Raw genomic sequence first — 16,693 nt, 5'->3', positions numbered from 1 at the left:
CATTTGGAAATCAGTATCAATCTTCGTGCTATATGCGACTGTTGCGATACAAATAGGTAGGTTCCTTGATCTTATTTATATTGAAGCTAGGGAGGTTCTTAATATCTAACTCCAAGTCCAATCTCGAAATAGTAATTCGCTAGATTGAATGTATGCATGATAGTGATGCTATTCTAGCCCTAAATGACATCGTAGATAATCACCCCAACGCCTTGCTCGATTGAAATCATGGATGTTAGTGATGTCGTGAAGATCAAATAAAAAATTACTTCTCCCCTAAGATACTCTTCTTTGGCCCCTTTACATGCAACGCTTCTCGCACCCGACGTAGCTTTGACCACCACTCCTTATCCTTAGCCCTTTGAGTAGCTTCATCTGTTGCCGTTGAATCCAAAGATAAAGTATCAGAGTCCACAGGTGTAGCCTCACGCGGAGTTATTGTTGCCTTTACCCGTCGGCGATGCTTCGTGCGAATGCCCTGGGCCAGAATCTGCCAACCACACAACAGACCTTCTGGCTTGTCTGCTGCAGTAGCGGTAGCACTCTGAGCTGTTCCATTTATCCACGGGCAATAATCCATATGCTCTGAATGAACCGGCAGCTTGTCATAGACAGGTTCCTTTCCCTCCTCTTTCGGTTTATACAACCATAAACCTAGACGCCTGAAGCAAGCACGGCATTCAAGCAGTCCGCTAGAGCCATCTTTGACAACGTCCCAACCAAAGAATGCAAAGACGAACGATCTATAGTCTATTTCCTCAACTGATGTATTTCCTTTCTGGGTAGAATCCCCTTTCGTAGTTTCGAGAAAATCCGGTGGTAGTATGCTTATGATCTCTTCTATAGACAATTGTTCGGGTAACTCAATAGTCTCTTTCGACGGCAGCTGATCTCGCGTCTTCGATATCTTCAAGTAGCGTTCTCGTAAAGCATTGATGGCAGTATCAGGGTTTGTGAGTGGTAGACGGTGAATAGTCGCTAAGAAATCAAAGTCAGTATCCGTATGATGAGGGTGATTACGAAGCTCATACCGTCGCATGACTTGGTTCGCCATAAACAAGTCTCCTTGTGCCCGTCACATAATAACTTTCGATACTCCTCGACCACCTTTTGTCCTATGTATCTCTTCAGTCATGATGACATGCTAGTATCAAGTGAACATATTACTTACGGACGTCTTTCCTTTCCTGCACTTTCTCCCTATCCAAGTCCTCAAAGTCGTCCACTTCCTCGGGTAGTTTCACAACTATCGAGGCACCACAGCCACCGACACATGCCACTCGCATATAGTCAGTACATGACCATCCTTTTTTAGCCCACTCAACCTCATTTATCGGGGCCGGCTGTGAAGTCCATCGAGTGACAGGTCGAAACGTCTCTAGTCTCTCAAGAAAACGGTCACGATCCCAAGGAACAAAGTTCGGGCGAAGGCTTGCGGGGTTCGAGGTTGTTCGCAAGATACGAGAGACTGTCGTCTTGGTCGTTAGATTGTCGACAAGGCCATCCCCAACACGAACCCTCTTGATCGAAGGCGTATGTGTCGCATCCGCTAAACGCTCTCGGGCGGCCATCAAAGGATCCTTGGCGGCCTTTGCTCCGCCATCACTGGTCGTTAAAGGTTTCGATATTGATTCCAGGACCCTGGTGAATTTTCGTTTCTTCGTCTCTAGTGCGTAAGACATCGTCTTGTTGCTAAGATAACATCCAAGTTGAGATGAGAGATTGTTCTAACTAGCTTAGACCAAGTCATCTAGCTTAGCTTACCTGAGTTGCTTAAATCCACTGAGCGGGACCCACCCTGAATGAAAGGCCGAGCTTTCCGTCTGGCAATATCTCTGCCTTGATTGGCCAATGAAGCGCTCTTGCCAGCAGCACGAATTATCATACGATCTCTTTTTCTTCGACTTCTCGACAAGTTTACAACAACAGCACACAGTTGGAGAGAAGGCATAGCCAGACAACAGTCATGGCAGCTCTTGGTATGTCGGCATTCCCTCTCAGAAGGGTCGGCATCCGCGTCGCTTCTGCAGAGCTGTTCACTTGCCGTCAATGTCTACGACAGCGCAACGATGCGACGAGGCTCTTCAGTAGTCGGACTACACCACGTACACCATCCCAGAAATCTCCTCGAGTTAGCTCCTATCTTGGTGCGTTACAGAAGAACTTCAAGGCCTTTACGATTCCTCGCTCGGCTTCCTTATCTACGGCCACCGCAACACAACAAACCCTAGAGCAAGGGGCCACGGCTACAAAATCCCGCTTTCCGGACGTGAGTAGCAAGGCAGTCGCATACTGGCTTTTGGGCAGTGCCGCAAGTGTTTTTGGAATTGTCATTTTTGGAGGATTGACAAGATTGACCGAGTCTGGGTACGTCCACAATTGTAAATTGCCTGTAGTACCATAATCGCTGACTTTATCAGACTGAGTATCACAGAATGGAGACCCGTAACCGGCTCATTGCCCCCAATAAACAACGATGATTGGGAGGCTGAGTTTGCGAAATACAAAAACTCCCCCGAATACAAGATCCTCAATCCAAACATGAACCTGTCTGAGTTCAAATCGATCTACTACATGGAATGGATCCACCGACTCTGGGGTAGATTCGTAGGATTATCATTTGTTATTCCCGCCGTCTACTTTGTTGCCAGGGGAAAGGTCTCGAAACCAATGGCTTGGCGTTTAGCTGGTATTTCGGGTCTTATTGGATTTCAAGGGTTTATCGGATGGTGGATGGTCAAGTCGGGCTTGAAGGATGATCTATTTGCTCCTGGCAGTCATCCCCGAGTCAGCCAGTATCGTCTGACTGCCCACTTAGCTGCTGCTTTTACCTGTTATGTCGCCATGCTCTGGAACGGTCTTGCAATTCTACGATCTCACAGACTTCTCACAGATCCTCAGGCTGGTACGGAATCACTTAATGCTTTGCGAAACCCTAAGCTTGCAGTGTTCCGTCGCTCTGTTGCCGGTCTGGCTCTCTTGGTTTTCGCTACAGCAATGTCCGGAGGACTTGTCGCTGGTCTCGATGCTGGTCTGATTTATAACGAGTTCCCGTTCATGGGCAACGGATTGACACCTCCCAAGTCTGAATTGTTTGATGAAAGGTACTCTCGTCACTCGGACCGATCCGATCTCTGGTGGAGGAACATGCTCGAGAATCCATCCTTGGTCCAACTCGATCACCGTGCTCTCGCCATGACCACATTCTCCGCCGTCATGGCTCTATGGGCATACTCTAAATCCTCATCCATGAAGAAACTCTTACCTCGTAACGCCCAGAAGGGTGTTCATGGTGTCGTCGCTTTCACCTTTGTGCAGGTAACTCTTGGTATTTCTACACTGCTTTATCTCGTTCCCACGCATCTTGCGTCGACTCACCAGGCTGGAAGTTTGTTCCTTTTGACCTGGGTTCTTGTGCTGGGTAGTAGGATCTGGCACCCTTCAAGGACGGCTAGATTGTTGCAGATGGCTGCAAAGGCTAGAGGTCAGCCAGTGGGTGCATCTACTGCGAATGCGGTTAACGCCTTGAAGAAGTAGTCTATTTCTTTGAAGGGTTTCGAAGGCACATGTACTATACTCCTCTCATGTATTTTAGCTTTTGTCAGTTCTTACCTGGTAATCAGAGCATAGTCAAATGACAAACCAAGTTGTATTCTTACAACCGAGAACCTACCTACCTAGGTACTGATCAACCGATTCTTGGTTCCAAGATTCGAATGTGTTATTTCTATGCTAAAAAAAAAGATATGAAATGATGAACAGTATTTATTCGTTCGAAGCAAGGATACATAATTTCATGGATACACTCGTCCAAAGTTCTCATAACAAAATATCAAACACCCTATGCTATTAGAAAACCCATTTGTTTTTCCCATTTTCATCATCTATCCTCTTATGAACAGTCCGTTTTTTGACTTATTTGTGGGGAATACCTTCTTCTGGTTGAGGAGTGATACCTACAACCTCAGCAGCAGTAGGCTTCTTCTCCACCGTGGTATCATCCTTCATGAACGGGAAGGTGAGAACCTCCCTGATAGTATGGTTGTTTGTCAAGAACATAACCAGGCGATCAATACCCATTCCCCAACCACCAGTGGGGGGCAAACCGTATTCAAGACTGGTACAGAAGTTCTCATCGATGAGCTGAGCTTCATCATCACCTTGGGACTTCTGGCGGGCTTGTTCTTCGAAACGCAGGCGTTGGTCGAAGGGGTCGTTCAATTCGGTGTACGCGTTGACAATCTCCTTCTTGCAGACGAAGGCTTCGAAACGTTCGCAGAGACCGACGTTTTGGCGATGATATTTGGCGAGAGGGGACATCATTTGAGGGTGGCCCATGATGAAAGTGGGGTTGACGCAAGTTTCTTCGATGAACTCGCCGACGAGCTTGTCGAGCATACGGGCGTTGGTCAAGGGGGGTGAGCATTCGACGCCAGTCTTTTTGAGGACCTTCTTCAAGAATTCGTTGGTCTCTTCGGTGTGGAGTTGGTCGCCAGGAGGGAACTTCTCGCCTGTCGCTTCTTCAAGAGCGGGGATCATCTCTACACGCCTCCAGGGAGCCTGCCAGTTGACATTGTAGACTTCACCGGATTGAGTGTGGAAAGTTGTCTCGTAGCCACCGGTGACATGCTTGACCAATCCCGAAACAAGCTCCTCGGTAAGATTCATGACATCGTACACATCGGCATATGCCCAATAAAACTCACAGGTGGTGAACTCGGGGTTGTGAGTAAGATCGGCACCTTCGTTACGGAATTGACGGCCAAGTTCGTAGACACGCTCCAAACCACCGACGATCAACATTTTCAAGTACAATTCAGGAGCAACACGCATGAAAAGATTTGTGTTGTACTCATTGTGGTGAGTAATGAACGGCTTGGCTGTTGCGCCACCGGCAATGGCGTTCATCATGGGAGTCTCAACCTCTGTGAAGTCACGAGAATCAAAGAAGTTGCGAACATATCTGACAATCTTGGCACGAGTAGTGAAGACCTTGCGTGATGACTCGTTCATGATCAAATCAAGGTATCGCTGACGGAAACGAGTCTCTGAGTCCTGGAGACCACGAGGCAGAGCATGGAGACAAGGAGCGAGAAGCTTGACCTGTGTGGCGAAGATGGACAGTTCACCCTCATCACGGGTCTTGGGGTTACTGCGACCCGGGAAACCAGTGATACCGATGATATCTCCTCGTCGCAATTGCTCGTGTTGGTCGGCGAATGGAACGTCGCCAGTGGCATATTGGGCCTGGCACAGGATCTGGAGTTTGATGCCTTCGGCGCGGAGATCGTAGAAGAACAACTTGGTACCTGCTGAGCGCTTGTTTTCGATACGGCCCGCGACCTGCACGACGGTATCTTGCTTCAACTCGCCCTTGCCTAGCGATGCATATTCGGTCAAGAAGTTGCGCGCATCGATAGTGACTTGGAATTTGTGTGGGTAGGGGTCGGGGTTCTTGGTTTCGCGGAGCTTGTTGATCTTGGAGCTGCGGATTTCAAAGTATTGCTAAAAATTTATTTGTATTAGATCAATGATTCGATCGACGGGGCACGAAACAGAGGGAAAAAAACATACATTAGGAGTCAAATTCAACTCTTCATCTTCTGCAGACTTCTGCTTCTCCTGCTTGGGCTTGGCTGGAGCAGCAGCTTCCTTCTCCTTCTTTTTCGCCTCCTTCTCTCTATTCTTCTGGCGTCTCTTGAGCTCAGACTTGGACACCTTCTCGCCAGTGACCTCGTCCAAGATCAAATTGGCGACGCCGGCCTCGGCTTCCTGAACACCGGAGTCGGCCATGGTGTAGATCTTGTGCGGAAAATTTGATGTTTGTAATGTTTAATCGATGAAATTCTTCTCACAAATAGCCTGTCAATCCCTTTGCCCAAGAATGCCGGGATATCTTTTCGTTGTCAGATAAGGTAAGAAAGGAGGAAAAAAAAAGTAGAAGATGTGCGGGGAGCGGGCGGGAGTGACTCAAGCCTCCGAAGATTGGAACGACGAATGAGATGTTTATGATTTGATCGCAAAGGCAGTCTCCAGCAATACGAAGAGCAATAAAACATTGCCAGATTAATGATATCTACCTGTTTTACAAAATAGGACGCCTAGCAGTCATTAATATTTGATACAACTGCTACTCTACACCACGTCATGAAGCAATCGTACCCCTCCATTGGATAAATGCGGATAGTAGGGTTTAGGGTTTAGGGCATCAATGAGGGGGGCATTAAAAGAGACAATCGATAATATCAACTTTTCGATTTCATACTTTTGGTTTTCTAATGGCTTCTTTTTTTTCACATTTTTGTTATGACAAGATTTTTCAAAACATTCCCATATCCTTCAATTGACCCGCACGTATGATGTGGATGCGACCGGAAATAAATTCGCGTGCATATCATCCTCAATCGAAAATAGAACAGCATAAGATCAAGCAGGCGGATTGCACTTCCGGGGGGAAACAACAACTTTTACAAAAAAGGATAAGGGGGAAAAGAGCAGAATTAGACGTGTTTCCAAACCGGATTCCTGCTAGACAACGTCCATCTAGTCTTCATGACTTGATGTGAGTTTCCTGGTCATGAGTCATATCAACATCCTCGTCATCGTTCGGTGCAATGTACTTTGCAGCTGACTCCAGCCAATTGAGAGAAAGGTCCAACTTCTCTTGTTCTTTGAGAAGGAATTCGCGGCGTTGGAGGCGCTCAGGATCATCTGCCATTAATTGCAAACAGCGATATGATGCTGGAATAAGTAGGGGCATTAGCAATTATCCGAAGAGCGATCTTTCCAATCAACAAAAGTTTGAAGGCTTACCATCTGATTCCCAAATACCAAGTCCATTCTCAATCTGTTTGAACAAATTCTCCTTGCACTCTGAGAACAACTTCATATTTATGATCATACAGATGTTGTCAACGAAGCGACAAGAGGCCACTTTGTAGTGAGCATGAACAGCCTATGAACAATATTAGCAGCATGACAGATATCTTTGCATGTTTGTAGGAGCATACCGCCATCAACTTGAGCTCATTCATGAATGGATCACAGCCAAAGTCCAATGCCTCAATAGTCTTCTCGTATTTAGCTCGGTCTGAGGGAAGCTGAATTCCACGACTTCGGTAGAGAGCTATGGCCTTCTTTTCCTTGCGAGTCTTTTTGAAGTCGCTGTAATAAGCTCCACCCCATTTCTGAAGAGCATCGCGGTCATTTGCAATAAACTGGGTGGTTTCGAGGAGGTAGAGCTGGCCTGCCTGGTAATTAACGCTTCCTTTCAGTTGAAGAAGGAACTGGCGGGTGATCGCAGAGACCTGGCGATATAGCTCCGTCTCCTGATGTGCAACCAATACTGATTTGATCTGGGCCATGACTGCCTTCTTGATTTGTTTGTATGTGGCATCAAGAAAATATTTCATCGGAATCTCCCAGTGCAAGACGCTGAACCTGTGCACTCTCTCCACTGCTTTGGGGTGTAAATGAGCAGTAGGTCCATTGGAGCAATCTTCATTGATTCCGCGTATCTCCTCAAGGTCGAAAGTTCTAGCTGGTCCTATCATTATTATATTTTAGATGTTTCCTTGAGCGTTCATGCGAAATGTGTGGTAGCATACCTATGAGATCTCGGAAATGTTCTGTGTAATCACCAGCGGCAGTCCTCGCATCGGTTGAGGGTCCCTCTTGTGGTGAAAGCTTTCTTTTTGGAGTATGGACTGCCTCTTTTGTCTCTACTACTTCGCAGTCAGACTCATCGTCGACTTTCACATCCTCTTTGTCGGTCAGCAAGCGCAACTCAGGCCTTGTACGCTGGACCGCAGAAGCGAAATCCTGTGCAATCCGGTTCCACAGCTTTAACATCGGCATCTCTTGTGTACCACCTTCCAAACAAGCAGAGATAGCGCTCTTCAATTCTTGTAACTTTGTACACAAGATATAGAACGAGTTTTGGTTGACCGGTTCGGGGAGTTCACGAAGCTCGTCGTGGATTCTTAGAGCCTTCTCACGAATTCGCTTTTCAACTTCGGGAAGGGAGGTTTTGATTTGATCGATCAGTAATCGAGATAGAGCACTCTGAAGATTGCGTGTACCGAGTCTAGGCTTGAAGGTAGCCAACGTTGTGGTCCAAGGATCAGTTGAGAAGAATTGCTCTTCTTCCATACGAGCCCGGCGGTGCTCAACGTCGGGATTTGGATTATTACGAACGACATAATATCCATGACCGAGATGGAATTTGCGACCACCCAAGAGGTCAGCCCATTGCGCGATGTCTTCAACACGATCAGGTTTTGTCAAAACGCCCAAGGTACGACCTGTTGCTTTGATTTCACGCACGATACGTGCTGCACTAGAGTTTGTCGCATCGTCAGTCATCGGCAACGTAAGAAGAATGATGCAGTTCGCTTGAGAGACATAATGCTTGACAAGATTTTCCACAAGGACGACGAGATACTCTTCTTCATCGACCTCGGCCTGACTGATGACACCTGGAAGGTCATAGAAAGCCAGGTTAGGAAAGCCAGGAGCGGAGATATCAAGACGAACGACATTTGGAGAGAACTTCACGGGGGTCGTCGCATCGTCAATGTTCATTGAAGACGATGGCAGGAATTCAGCTGGACTCTTATGAGGGTTGAGAATGGCTAGCTGCGCCCGCTCAATAGCGTCTTGGACTTGATCCTTGTTATGTAACGTAATGAAATGGACATCATGAGGCTGTTCGGTCTGGTACCACGGCCCAAACCTGTTACCTTTTGAGATCTTTCGTAGACCTCCTTTGGTGGAGTACGCGTATGGGCAACTCAAGGATACCTCACATTTCCAAGGCTGACCGTCGCTATCTGAGAGATTCAACTCCATGGGACAACGCGTGCAAGTTCCCGCACTACGAGGGACTTTAATTTCAGACATGCCCTCAATGAGGGATGACTTTCCAGTGGATTGGTCCCCAACAACACAAATTTTAGGAAGGGCAATCTTGCTGTCCTCGATGCCAAGATGACGCAGGTCCTGAACCTTTTTGACTAGTGCTCGCATGTCCTTTGTCATAACGTCAATTGCATCAGCTTCGGATCTTGGATCAGCGTTCGTTGTACCTGGTGATCTATCGCAGCGAGGCAGGCCAAATTGAGCATCTCCTGCATTCTGAAGAGCGACTTTGCGAATATTAGTCGAATTATTCAGCAACAAGAATGGGAAAAGAAATACCGGCAGACTCCCATGTGTTGGGTTGCACTGGGGCATGAGCATTTGCCTGATGCTGAGTCATTTGAGTGTTCGCCAGACCGTGTTTTCTATCGTCATCCATCAAGCCCACTGTATGAGTACTAGAAGGCATCTTGAGGATTTGAAGAACGGCTTCGTGAGCTCAGTGAATCATTCACGGTTGAGCCAATAGTCATACGAGGCTGTTTTGAACTGAATCTTGGAAGAAGGAATGAAATATGAAGATTGCTCTCCAGACTGAGACTGCTAGTCTTCGAGAAACAAAGATGAAGACGAGGGAAGAGGACGAAGAGAAGATATGTAGAGGGTAAAAGATGAGGAGTTGGGAGAAAAGGAAGAGCGAGCGTGGGGGGGGGGGAGGAAAAGTAGACAGAAGGGGTCTTGAGAGAACGAAAGAGAAAGTTGACGAGAGATAGCGAAGATTCCTCGAGGGCACGTCAAACGACAGACGCCCGATCAGGAAAGAGGCGGCCCCGGGGCAACCACTCTGCGCCCGAGGCCGCAAAGGATGCCATGTTCCCGAGGCTGAGATATCTGACCTAGAAAAGACGGGAGACCTTTATGGGATATGCTTCTTACGTAGTAGCCCCTAAACACAAGCGCTGGTCGTTTGGATGGACCAGGCCAGATCTGAGTGGTGAAGCATGTATTTCATTGTATGTCTACACAGATCCAAGATGAAATGAATCAATCAGTCACAATATTTTTGTACATTGTAAGATAGAAATATCCAGTATTCGTTAGCTATACAACCTGAAAATAACGTGCAATATCTTGATATCAAAATTAGCATTCAGGAGGACGTTGTGGTGTCGGTGGATGTGATTGGCGGGGCACGTAGGTACTAGCCACGCAAACAAAGTGACGCAGCTTCAACTGACCGCTTGGCATTCTGGGGAGCTACTCCTCACTCACTCTTCTGACTTGCAACTATACACTTGTGCTCATTGCAGTAGTGCAGTGTTTCTACCATAATCCCGTTGTCATATTGCGACTCATTGTCTTTGTCTTTTTTGGCTTGAATCGAGGTTCTCCTTGCATCTAGCCATCTATGCTTCAGGTCCCGCTTCGGGAGCAGCCCAACAACACCATGGCTTCCACAAAGGCTGTGATTCTGGTAAGCGACGAGCTGGAATTGGGTTATTTTTTTTTTGATTATATAGCCTCTAACTTTGTGAATGTATAGGTCGGTGGTCCTTCTCGAGGCACTCGGTTCAGACCGTTGTCTCTAGATGTTCCGAAGGTACGCCACTTCCCCTCACCCAACACTACGTTGTTTTTCTAACGTCGACCGATTTATTCGCAATAGCCACTATTCGAAGTCGCCGGTCACCCAATTATCTCACACTCCCTCAAAGCCGTCGCCAAAGTCCCTGGTCTCCGTGAGGTCATCTTGGTAGGATATTACGACGAAACCGTTTTCCGAGACTTCATCAAGGATGCCGGCAAGGAGTTTCCACACTTGCGCATTCAATATTTGCGCGAATATCAAGCATTGGGTACCGCTGGCGGTCTCTACCATTTCCGTGACGCAATCCTAAAGAACAAACCGGAGCGATTCTTCGTCTTGAATTCGGATGTCTGCTGCTCCTTCCCGCTTGGAGAGATGTTGAAGCTGTTTGAAGAGAAGGATGCCGAGGCCGTTATTCTGGGAACACGAGTTAGCAACGACGCTGCCACGAACTTTGGTTGTATTGTGTCGGATGCGCATACGAAACGCGTTTTGCACTACGTCGAGAAGCCCGAGTCCCACATTTCGAACCTGATCAATTGTGGTGTATACTTGTTTGCGACCGAGTGCATTTTCCCTTCGATCCGCAGTGTCATCAAGCGCCGTGCTACCCGTCCGCGATTGCTCTCTTACCCCTCATCGGAAAATCTTGACTCTTCGTTCATTGCTGAAGACGACGAGGCCGAAAAGCCAGAGGTCCTCCGCTTAGAGCAGGATATTCTTTCTGATCTGGCCGACAGCAACCGCTTCTTCGTCCACGAAACCAAAGATTTCTGGCGCCAAATCAAGACAGCCGGCTCCGCAGTACCTGCCAACGCCTTATACCTGCAAAAGGCCTGGCAAGCTCAGTCTGACGAACTCGCTCATCCTTCCGCTCTCATTGTGCCACCCGTCTACATCCACCCTACAGCCGAAGTTGATCCTACCGCGAAGCTTGGTCCGAACGTCTCAGTCGGCCCACGCGCCGTGATTGGTGCTGGTGCTCGTGTCAAGGAATCTATCATTCTGGAAGATGTCGAGATTAAGCACGACGCTTGCGTTCTGTATTCTATCATCGGATGGGGCAGTCGTGTAGGTGCCTGGGCGCGTGTAGAAGGTACGCCAACACCGGCTGGTAGCCATTCGACGAGCATTATCAAGAATGGAGTCAAGGTGCAGAGTATCACGATATTGGGTAAGGAGTGCGGTGTGGGTGATGAAGTGCGAGTACAGAACTGTGTCTGTCTGCCGTATAAAGAGTTGAAGCGGGTACGTTTTTCTCTAGTGGATATGTGAATTGGTATCATGACTAATGTGTTTTTTATAGGATGTCACGAATGAGGTTATCATGTAGGGCGTATTGTTGACCGATGCAAGACACTCCGAATTCAAGCGATGTTTGCTTAAAAGTAATATCTAGTTGAATCTAATTATTCCATCATTTACATGGGTTTTTCTCTCCGGATGTCCAAGTCAACCTTTACATTCCTGCTATATGAACCATAGCCCGAAATAAACCACCTCTAAATGTGAAAAGAACGCCAATCCTGATGCAACGAACCCAACAAAACAAATCTAAATGATTCCAGTGGCACAGAATTTACCCCCTGTACCCATATCCACCTTCATCATACGGCGTCCGATGAGGCCTATACGCCTCGTACCCCGTCTGCTGCTCCTCAAATCTCGTATGCAACGGCGAGTACGGGGTCTGTCTCGTCGCAGCCGCTGAAGCCCACCTCATACCAGCCGCAGGTGGAACATCTGGCACACCATCATAGTAATCTACATCATGGCCCTGAGGTTGAAACTGCTGTTGATGTCGCTGCTGCACTAGCGTCGTATTATCATGTCGAACCGTTCCAAGCGCGTTGAAAACATCCGCACGGGCAGCGTTAGGATCAACATGACTCTCTTCATGAACAGGAAACGCCGCAAGAGGGACTGCACTCTCGCCCCGCGTATGTATCTTGTAATCCTCCCCGTAACCACCATTATTATTCATCGAATCATACACCGCCAGCACATCTAGGTTTCTCTGATCGTTCTTCGCAACTCCATCGACAACAGTATGTATAAACGTAAACACAGTCGCAACAAACATGAACGAGAAAAGGGTCTTATACACCCTGCACACCATCACGCCAGTGGATGTACCCCATGAATCGAAGTTGCAAGTTGTCATTAACGTGCCACGCATGCTGTACCCCAGAAAGGCGAGGGAGATGATCCAGAGGATGAGGAGGATCACGTTCATGGAGAGAGAGAAGATGGGTCGGAGACTGTTGCGGGCGTAGAGGACGGTGGTGAAGAGGAGGTTGATAAGGGTTAGGAGGCAGGTTATTAGGATCTGTATCGGTCGGTGTCAGTGTCTTATAATACATAGAGCTGGTGAGCAAGGGGGCGTACGATCAAAAATGCATAGGGAACCTTGAAGCCGTCTGAGTGTAGGTGCACGACGAAATAGATCATGATGCCAGTCACGATCAGGATGGAGAGCCAGATGAATGCTCTGGTGAAGTGGAATGAACCCGGTCGATAGGGCGAGGGTAGATTTCGGCTTCCCATTTCGACAATTTGATGTGGTGAGAGAAGGTCGATAATGAGGATGATGGAAGTGTTGAGGTTCGATTGATGGTGTTGATGCTGGATGTTTACCCGTCGTTCGTCATGTGGAATGAGGCCCTAGCAACCGGCACTCAATTCAACTGTTGATCAATCAATGAAATACTGACAAGTAAAGATTCCAGCAAGAAGTTAAAAAGAAGACATGTGCATTGTTATAATCCTGTTTATCGAAGAATGATCTGAAACAGAAACGATACACCAAACGCGGCCATCCCCACAATCAAGCACTGGCCCACGTCAGCTGCGGCTGTGCTCTGCTTAGGAGCTTACAGAGTCCGGGCTCTGGCACAGCCGTGAAACGCAGAATACGCATGTATGTCCATAGCGTTGAAAATAGATACAATTTTCGGGTTAAGTATATGCAGAGATATAGGGAAGTTGGTAAAGATTTTGATGTGGACAAGGGCAACCATGGGAATAAAGAGAGCTTAAGGCGGCCCCACTGATCCGTCAATTGGCTCTTGATTTAGCCCTAACTAATACTATTCTGAGTAACTATTCTAGTTCATACGTACTCTGTTAGTAGTATTGTCGAATGTGAATTGTTTACAGGACCCCATATATTCAGCAATTCATCATTAGTTTGTGTACCCCTCCTCTTTCTACTGATGCGTAAGGATAATAACGTCCCTTAGTTTTGACGCAATGACCCCTGGTATTCAGGAATAGCCTGACTTACTAAAGGACACTCAAGACGCCGATCTCGAGGACAGTACCAACGCAGAAATTAAAAGGCCTTAGAAAACAAATATGCCTCTCTCTGGGTTCGAGAAACTATCTTATTTCCAGCACTATCTAAGTTCTAACCATGAATCGCTCGGTCAGACCAACCTTCTTGGACGTTTGCCCCGCGTTCGGAAGGACAGTAAAGGGTATGAACCCAGAAGGAGCCTTGTTTGTGGATGTAGGGAAAGAGTATGGATTCATGGAACACAATCTATAATACTCCGTAGCTTTCCAGAAAAAATACCCCGATTTGCCTGGAAAAGTTATCAGGCAGGACTTCCCGCAAATCCCGTTTTACTCGGCCGCTAACTTAACTAGGTAGTTAGTTAGTTAGTTAACTAGTTAGTTAACTAATGACACGGATGATTAGTCAGAACGATTACAAATAACTTTGTTAGTTAGTTAGTTAAGTTATGACAATTTGTCAGCAGCGTCATGGCGTGCTGGGGACCTATCTACTCCTCAGGGCTGAAATACTCTCTGTCAAACCAACTTCTACTGTTCTTGCTTCTATATCGAAACTCCCACAGAATCCCATGTCCATGAGATTTTATTAAACAGTGCACGATGTCCGCCATTATAGAACATCAAACCCTCGCCTTCAACGAAGGCGAGATAGCCCTTCACGACAAACTCCACGTCCCCCACGGAGATAACCCCACGAGTACATTTCTCAATCAATATGGACAATTCATGGTACCGCGTGCCCCGTTGATAGGTCTAGGAGCATTAGACGATGATGGCAGACCATGGTCAACGGTATGGGGCGGAGAAACGGGATTTTCATCTGTGATTGATACTGATATTGTGGGTATGAGGGCTGTAGTTGATAGACTTCATGACCCTGTTGTCAATAGCTTGTTCGGGGATGCCAAGGGTACTAATGGCTCTACTATCAGGACAAATCGTCAGGGTAAGATGGTTTCTGGTGTTACTATTGATTTGGAGAATAGGAAAAGGGTCAAGTTATATGGGAAAGTCATTATGGGCACCTTGGAGGATCCTGAAGATGAAGGTAACTTAGGACTGGAAGGGAAGCGCGGTCATGCTCAGTTAGTTGTGAAGATTGAAGAAAGTCTAGGTATGTCGATTCTCATTACATTTAATATCAAGCCATATGCTAACCATGTTTTAGGAAACTGTCCCAAATATCTCCACAAAAAACACATCATACCTGCTATCCCACAACCAAAACTCATCTCAGCCTCCTCTCAACTGTCTCCCCAAGCAATAGAACTCATCAACAAGGCAGACTGCTTTTTCATATCCTCATACCACCAAAATACAGACATGGACACAAACTACCGTGGCGGCCCCTCAGGATTCGTCCGAATAATATCAAACCAGCCCGAAGGCGCCGTCCTCGTATATCCCGAATACTCCGGAAATCGTCTCTATCAGTCACTAGGAAACCTGATGATGAACCACCGGGCGGGTCTTATATTTCCGGACTTTGAGAGGGGTGATGCGGTTTATATGACTGCCGAGACTGAGATTCTCATCAATGACGATGCAGATGCAATTCTACCAAGATCAAACCTTGCCGTGAAGATGACCAATGTAGAGGCACGATATGTTGAGAAGGCATTGGGATTCAGGGGTATACCGGTTGATATATCGCCATATACACCTCCAGTCCGATATCTACGGTCAGAAAAGGAGCAGTCGCTCTCTACAGCAGCAAATGAAGGGAAGACTACAGCCCGGCTAGTATCAAGAAAAATATTGAGTCCGTCGATTGCTAGATTCCGCTTCAAGCTTTCCAGCACTGATAGCAAAATACCTACATATAAACCTGGCCAACATGCCGTATTTTCATTTAAAGATGAACTTGACATGGGATACAGTCATATGCGTGATGACGATCCTCTAAGTCTCAACGATGACTACACCCGAACGTTTACTGTATCATCTTTTTCGGGACAAAAAGGGTTGCCAGATGATGAATTTGAGATCACAGTCCGAAAGAATCGCAACGTGACTACTCGTCTGTTCCAGTGGAATCCTTGCACGCAGCTCGAGGTGCCAATGTTGGGCTTTGGGGGTAGTTTCAAGATTGAAACATCACGAACAAGCAACGACGTCGTCCCCTTTATAGCTGGAGGAATCGGTATAACACCGCTATTGGGGCAACTACCTGGTCTTGATATTTCACATCTTCGATTGCTCTGGTCAATTTCCGCGAACGATATTGACGTTGTCAAAGATACATTCCGGCAATTTCCCGACTTGGCCGATTCGTCGACATTGTTTATTTCTCAAGTAGACAAGGTGGACGATAGCTCCATTCTGAGAAGTTTAGAAGATATAGAAGCCACCGGAGTGGCGATTGAACGTCGACGTATAAATGCGATGGATCTGAAGCGTATATCGGCAAATACATTCTACCTCTGTTCAGGCCGTGCTTTACAGACGTCGGTGTTGGAGTGGCTGAAGGGGAAGGATATTGTTTATGAAGATTTCACCTACTAATGAAGCAAATTGAGCCCATATGAGTCCACCATCTTGAGAAAGAGCTTTTGTTATTACTATCCTAAGTAGTTAACGTTACTGCATTTATATTCGGTTCGCCCTTCACCTTGATGGATGCACTCCCACGTTCAAGGGAAAAAAACCCATAACATCCCAATTCATTGCCAATCAGCCCAGTACAAATAAGCATCACGTTTCCTATCTTGGCCTTGTCAGGTAAGAATATCAAGTCAGCAATAAGGGAACCTCTTTTGATATGAATATGAACCCCATGATGAGGAATCCACCAGCCGACCGTTTTGATGAGTTGAATTCGGCCCCTGCAGACCAGGAAGTATTTAGGTGCGTATTCTGGTCGTCATCATTTGAATAAAATGGAAATATCGCATGCTAGTAACATTTTCAAATGATCGTAGGGTTAGCCTCCAGTTGTAGTTGTGG

At 46.9% G+C, this 16,693-nt stretch overlaps 7 protein-coding genes across 7 annotated transcripts; 3 read left to right on the top strand and 4 right to left on the bottom strand.

Annotated features, from left to right (window-relative positions):
- Window positions 1-265: 265 nt before the first annotated feature.
- Window positions 266-1,682, bottom strand: EYB26_001686 (uncharacterized protein; the record flags this gene model as incomplete). Its single annotated transcript, XM_054260995.1, has 3 exons — window positions 266-978; window positions 1,032-1,115; window positions 1,172-1,682. 3 exons carry the CDS (start codon window positions 1,680-1,682, stop codon window positions 266-268), a joined length of 1,308 nt encoding a protein of 435 aa, XP_054116970.1.
- A 284-nt stretch (window positions 1,683-1,966) lies between these two features.
- Window positions 1,967-3,537, top strand: EYB26_001685 (uncharacterized protein; the record flags this gene model as incomplete). The annotated part of the gene is made up of 2 exons (XM_054260994.1): window positions 1,967-2,367; window positions 2,421-3,537. 2 exons carry the CDS (start codon window positions 1,967-1,969, stop codon window positions 3,535-3,537), a joined length of 1,518 nt encoding a protein of 505 aa, XP_054116969.1.
- Window positions 3,538-3,915: 378 nt separating this feature from the next.
- Window positions 3,916-5,793, bottom strand: EYB26_001684 (uncharacterized protein; the record flags this gene model as incomplete). The annotated part of the gene is made up of 2 exons (XM_054260993.1): window positions 3,916-5,505; window positions 5,575-5,793. The coding sequence occupies 2 exons, from the start codon at window positions 5,791-5,793 to the stop codon at window positions 3,916-3,918; spliced, it is 1,809 nt and encodes a 602-aa protein (XP_054116968.1).
- Window positions 5,794-6,550: 757 nt separating this feature from the next.
- EYB26_001683 (uncharacterized protein) lies at window positions 6,551-9,328 on the bottom strand (the record flags this gene model as incomplete). Its single annotated transcript, XM_054260992.1, has 5 exons — window positions 6,551-6,741; window positions 6,814-6,955; window positions 7,011-7,546; window positions 7,608-9,146; window positions 9,199-9,328. 5 exons carry the CDS (start codon window positions 9,326-9,328, stop codon window positions 6,551-6,553), a joined length of 2,538 nt encoding a protein of 845 aa, XP_054116967.1.
- A 978-nt stretch (window positions 9,329-10,306) lies between these two features.
- On the top strand, window positions 10,307-11,780 carry EYB26_001682 (uncharacterized protein; the record flags this gene model as incomplete). The annotated part of the gene is made up of 4 exons (XM_054260991.1): window positions 10,307-10,333; window positions 10,403-10,459; window positions 10,526-11,695; window positions 11,754-11,780. 4 exons carry the CDS (start codon window positions 10,307-10,309, stop codon window positions 11,778-11,780), a joined length of 1,281 nt encoding a protein of 426 aa, XP_054116966.1.
- Window positions 11,781-12,026: 246 nt separating this feature from the next.
- On the bottom strand, window positions 12,027-12,994 carry EYB26_001681 (uncharacterized protein; the record flags this gene model as incomplete). The annotated part of the gene is made up of 2 exons (XM_054260990.1): window positions 12,027-12,776; window positions 12,836-12,994. The coding sequence occupies 2 exons, from the start codon at window positions 12,992-12,994 to the stop codon at window positions 12,027-12,029; spliced, it is 909 nt and encodes a 302-aa protein (XP_054116965.1).
- Window positions 12,995-14,347: 1,353 nt separating this feature from the next.
- On the top strand, window positions 14,348-16,252 carry EYB26_001680 (uncharacterized protein; the record flags this gene model as incomplete). The annotated part of the gene is made up of 2 exons (XM_054260989.1): window positions 14,348-14,861; window positions 14,916-16,252. 2 exons carry the CDS (start codon window positions 14,348-14,350, stop codon window positions 16,250-16,252), a joined length of 1,851 nt encoding a protein of 616 aa, XP_054116964.1.
- Window positions 16,253-16,693: the final 441 nt, after the last annotated feature.

This window comes from Talaromyces marneffei, chromosome 1, assembly GCF_009556855.1.
Source record: "Talaromyces marneffei chromosome 1, complete sequence".
Taxonomy (NCBI): domain Eukaryota; kingdom Fungi; phylum Ascomycota; class Eurotiomycetes; order Eurotiales; family Trichocomaceae; genus Talaromyces; species Talaromyces marneffei.
The sequence above is the reverse complement of the archived record's forward strand: the minus strand, read 5'-3'. Positions and strand labels throughout refer to the sequence as shown.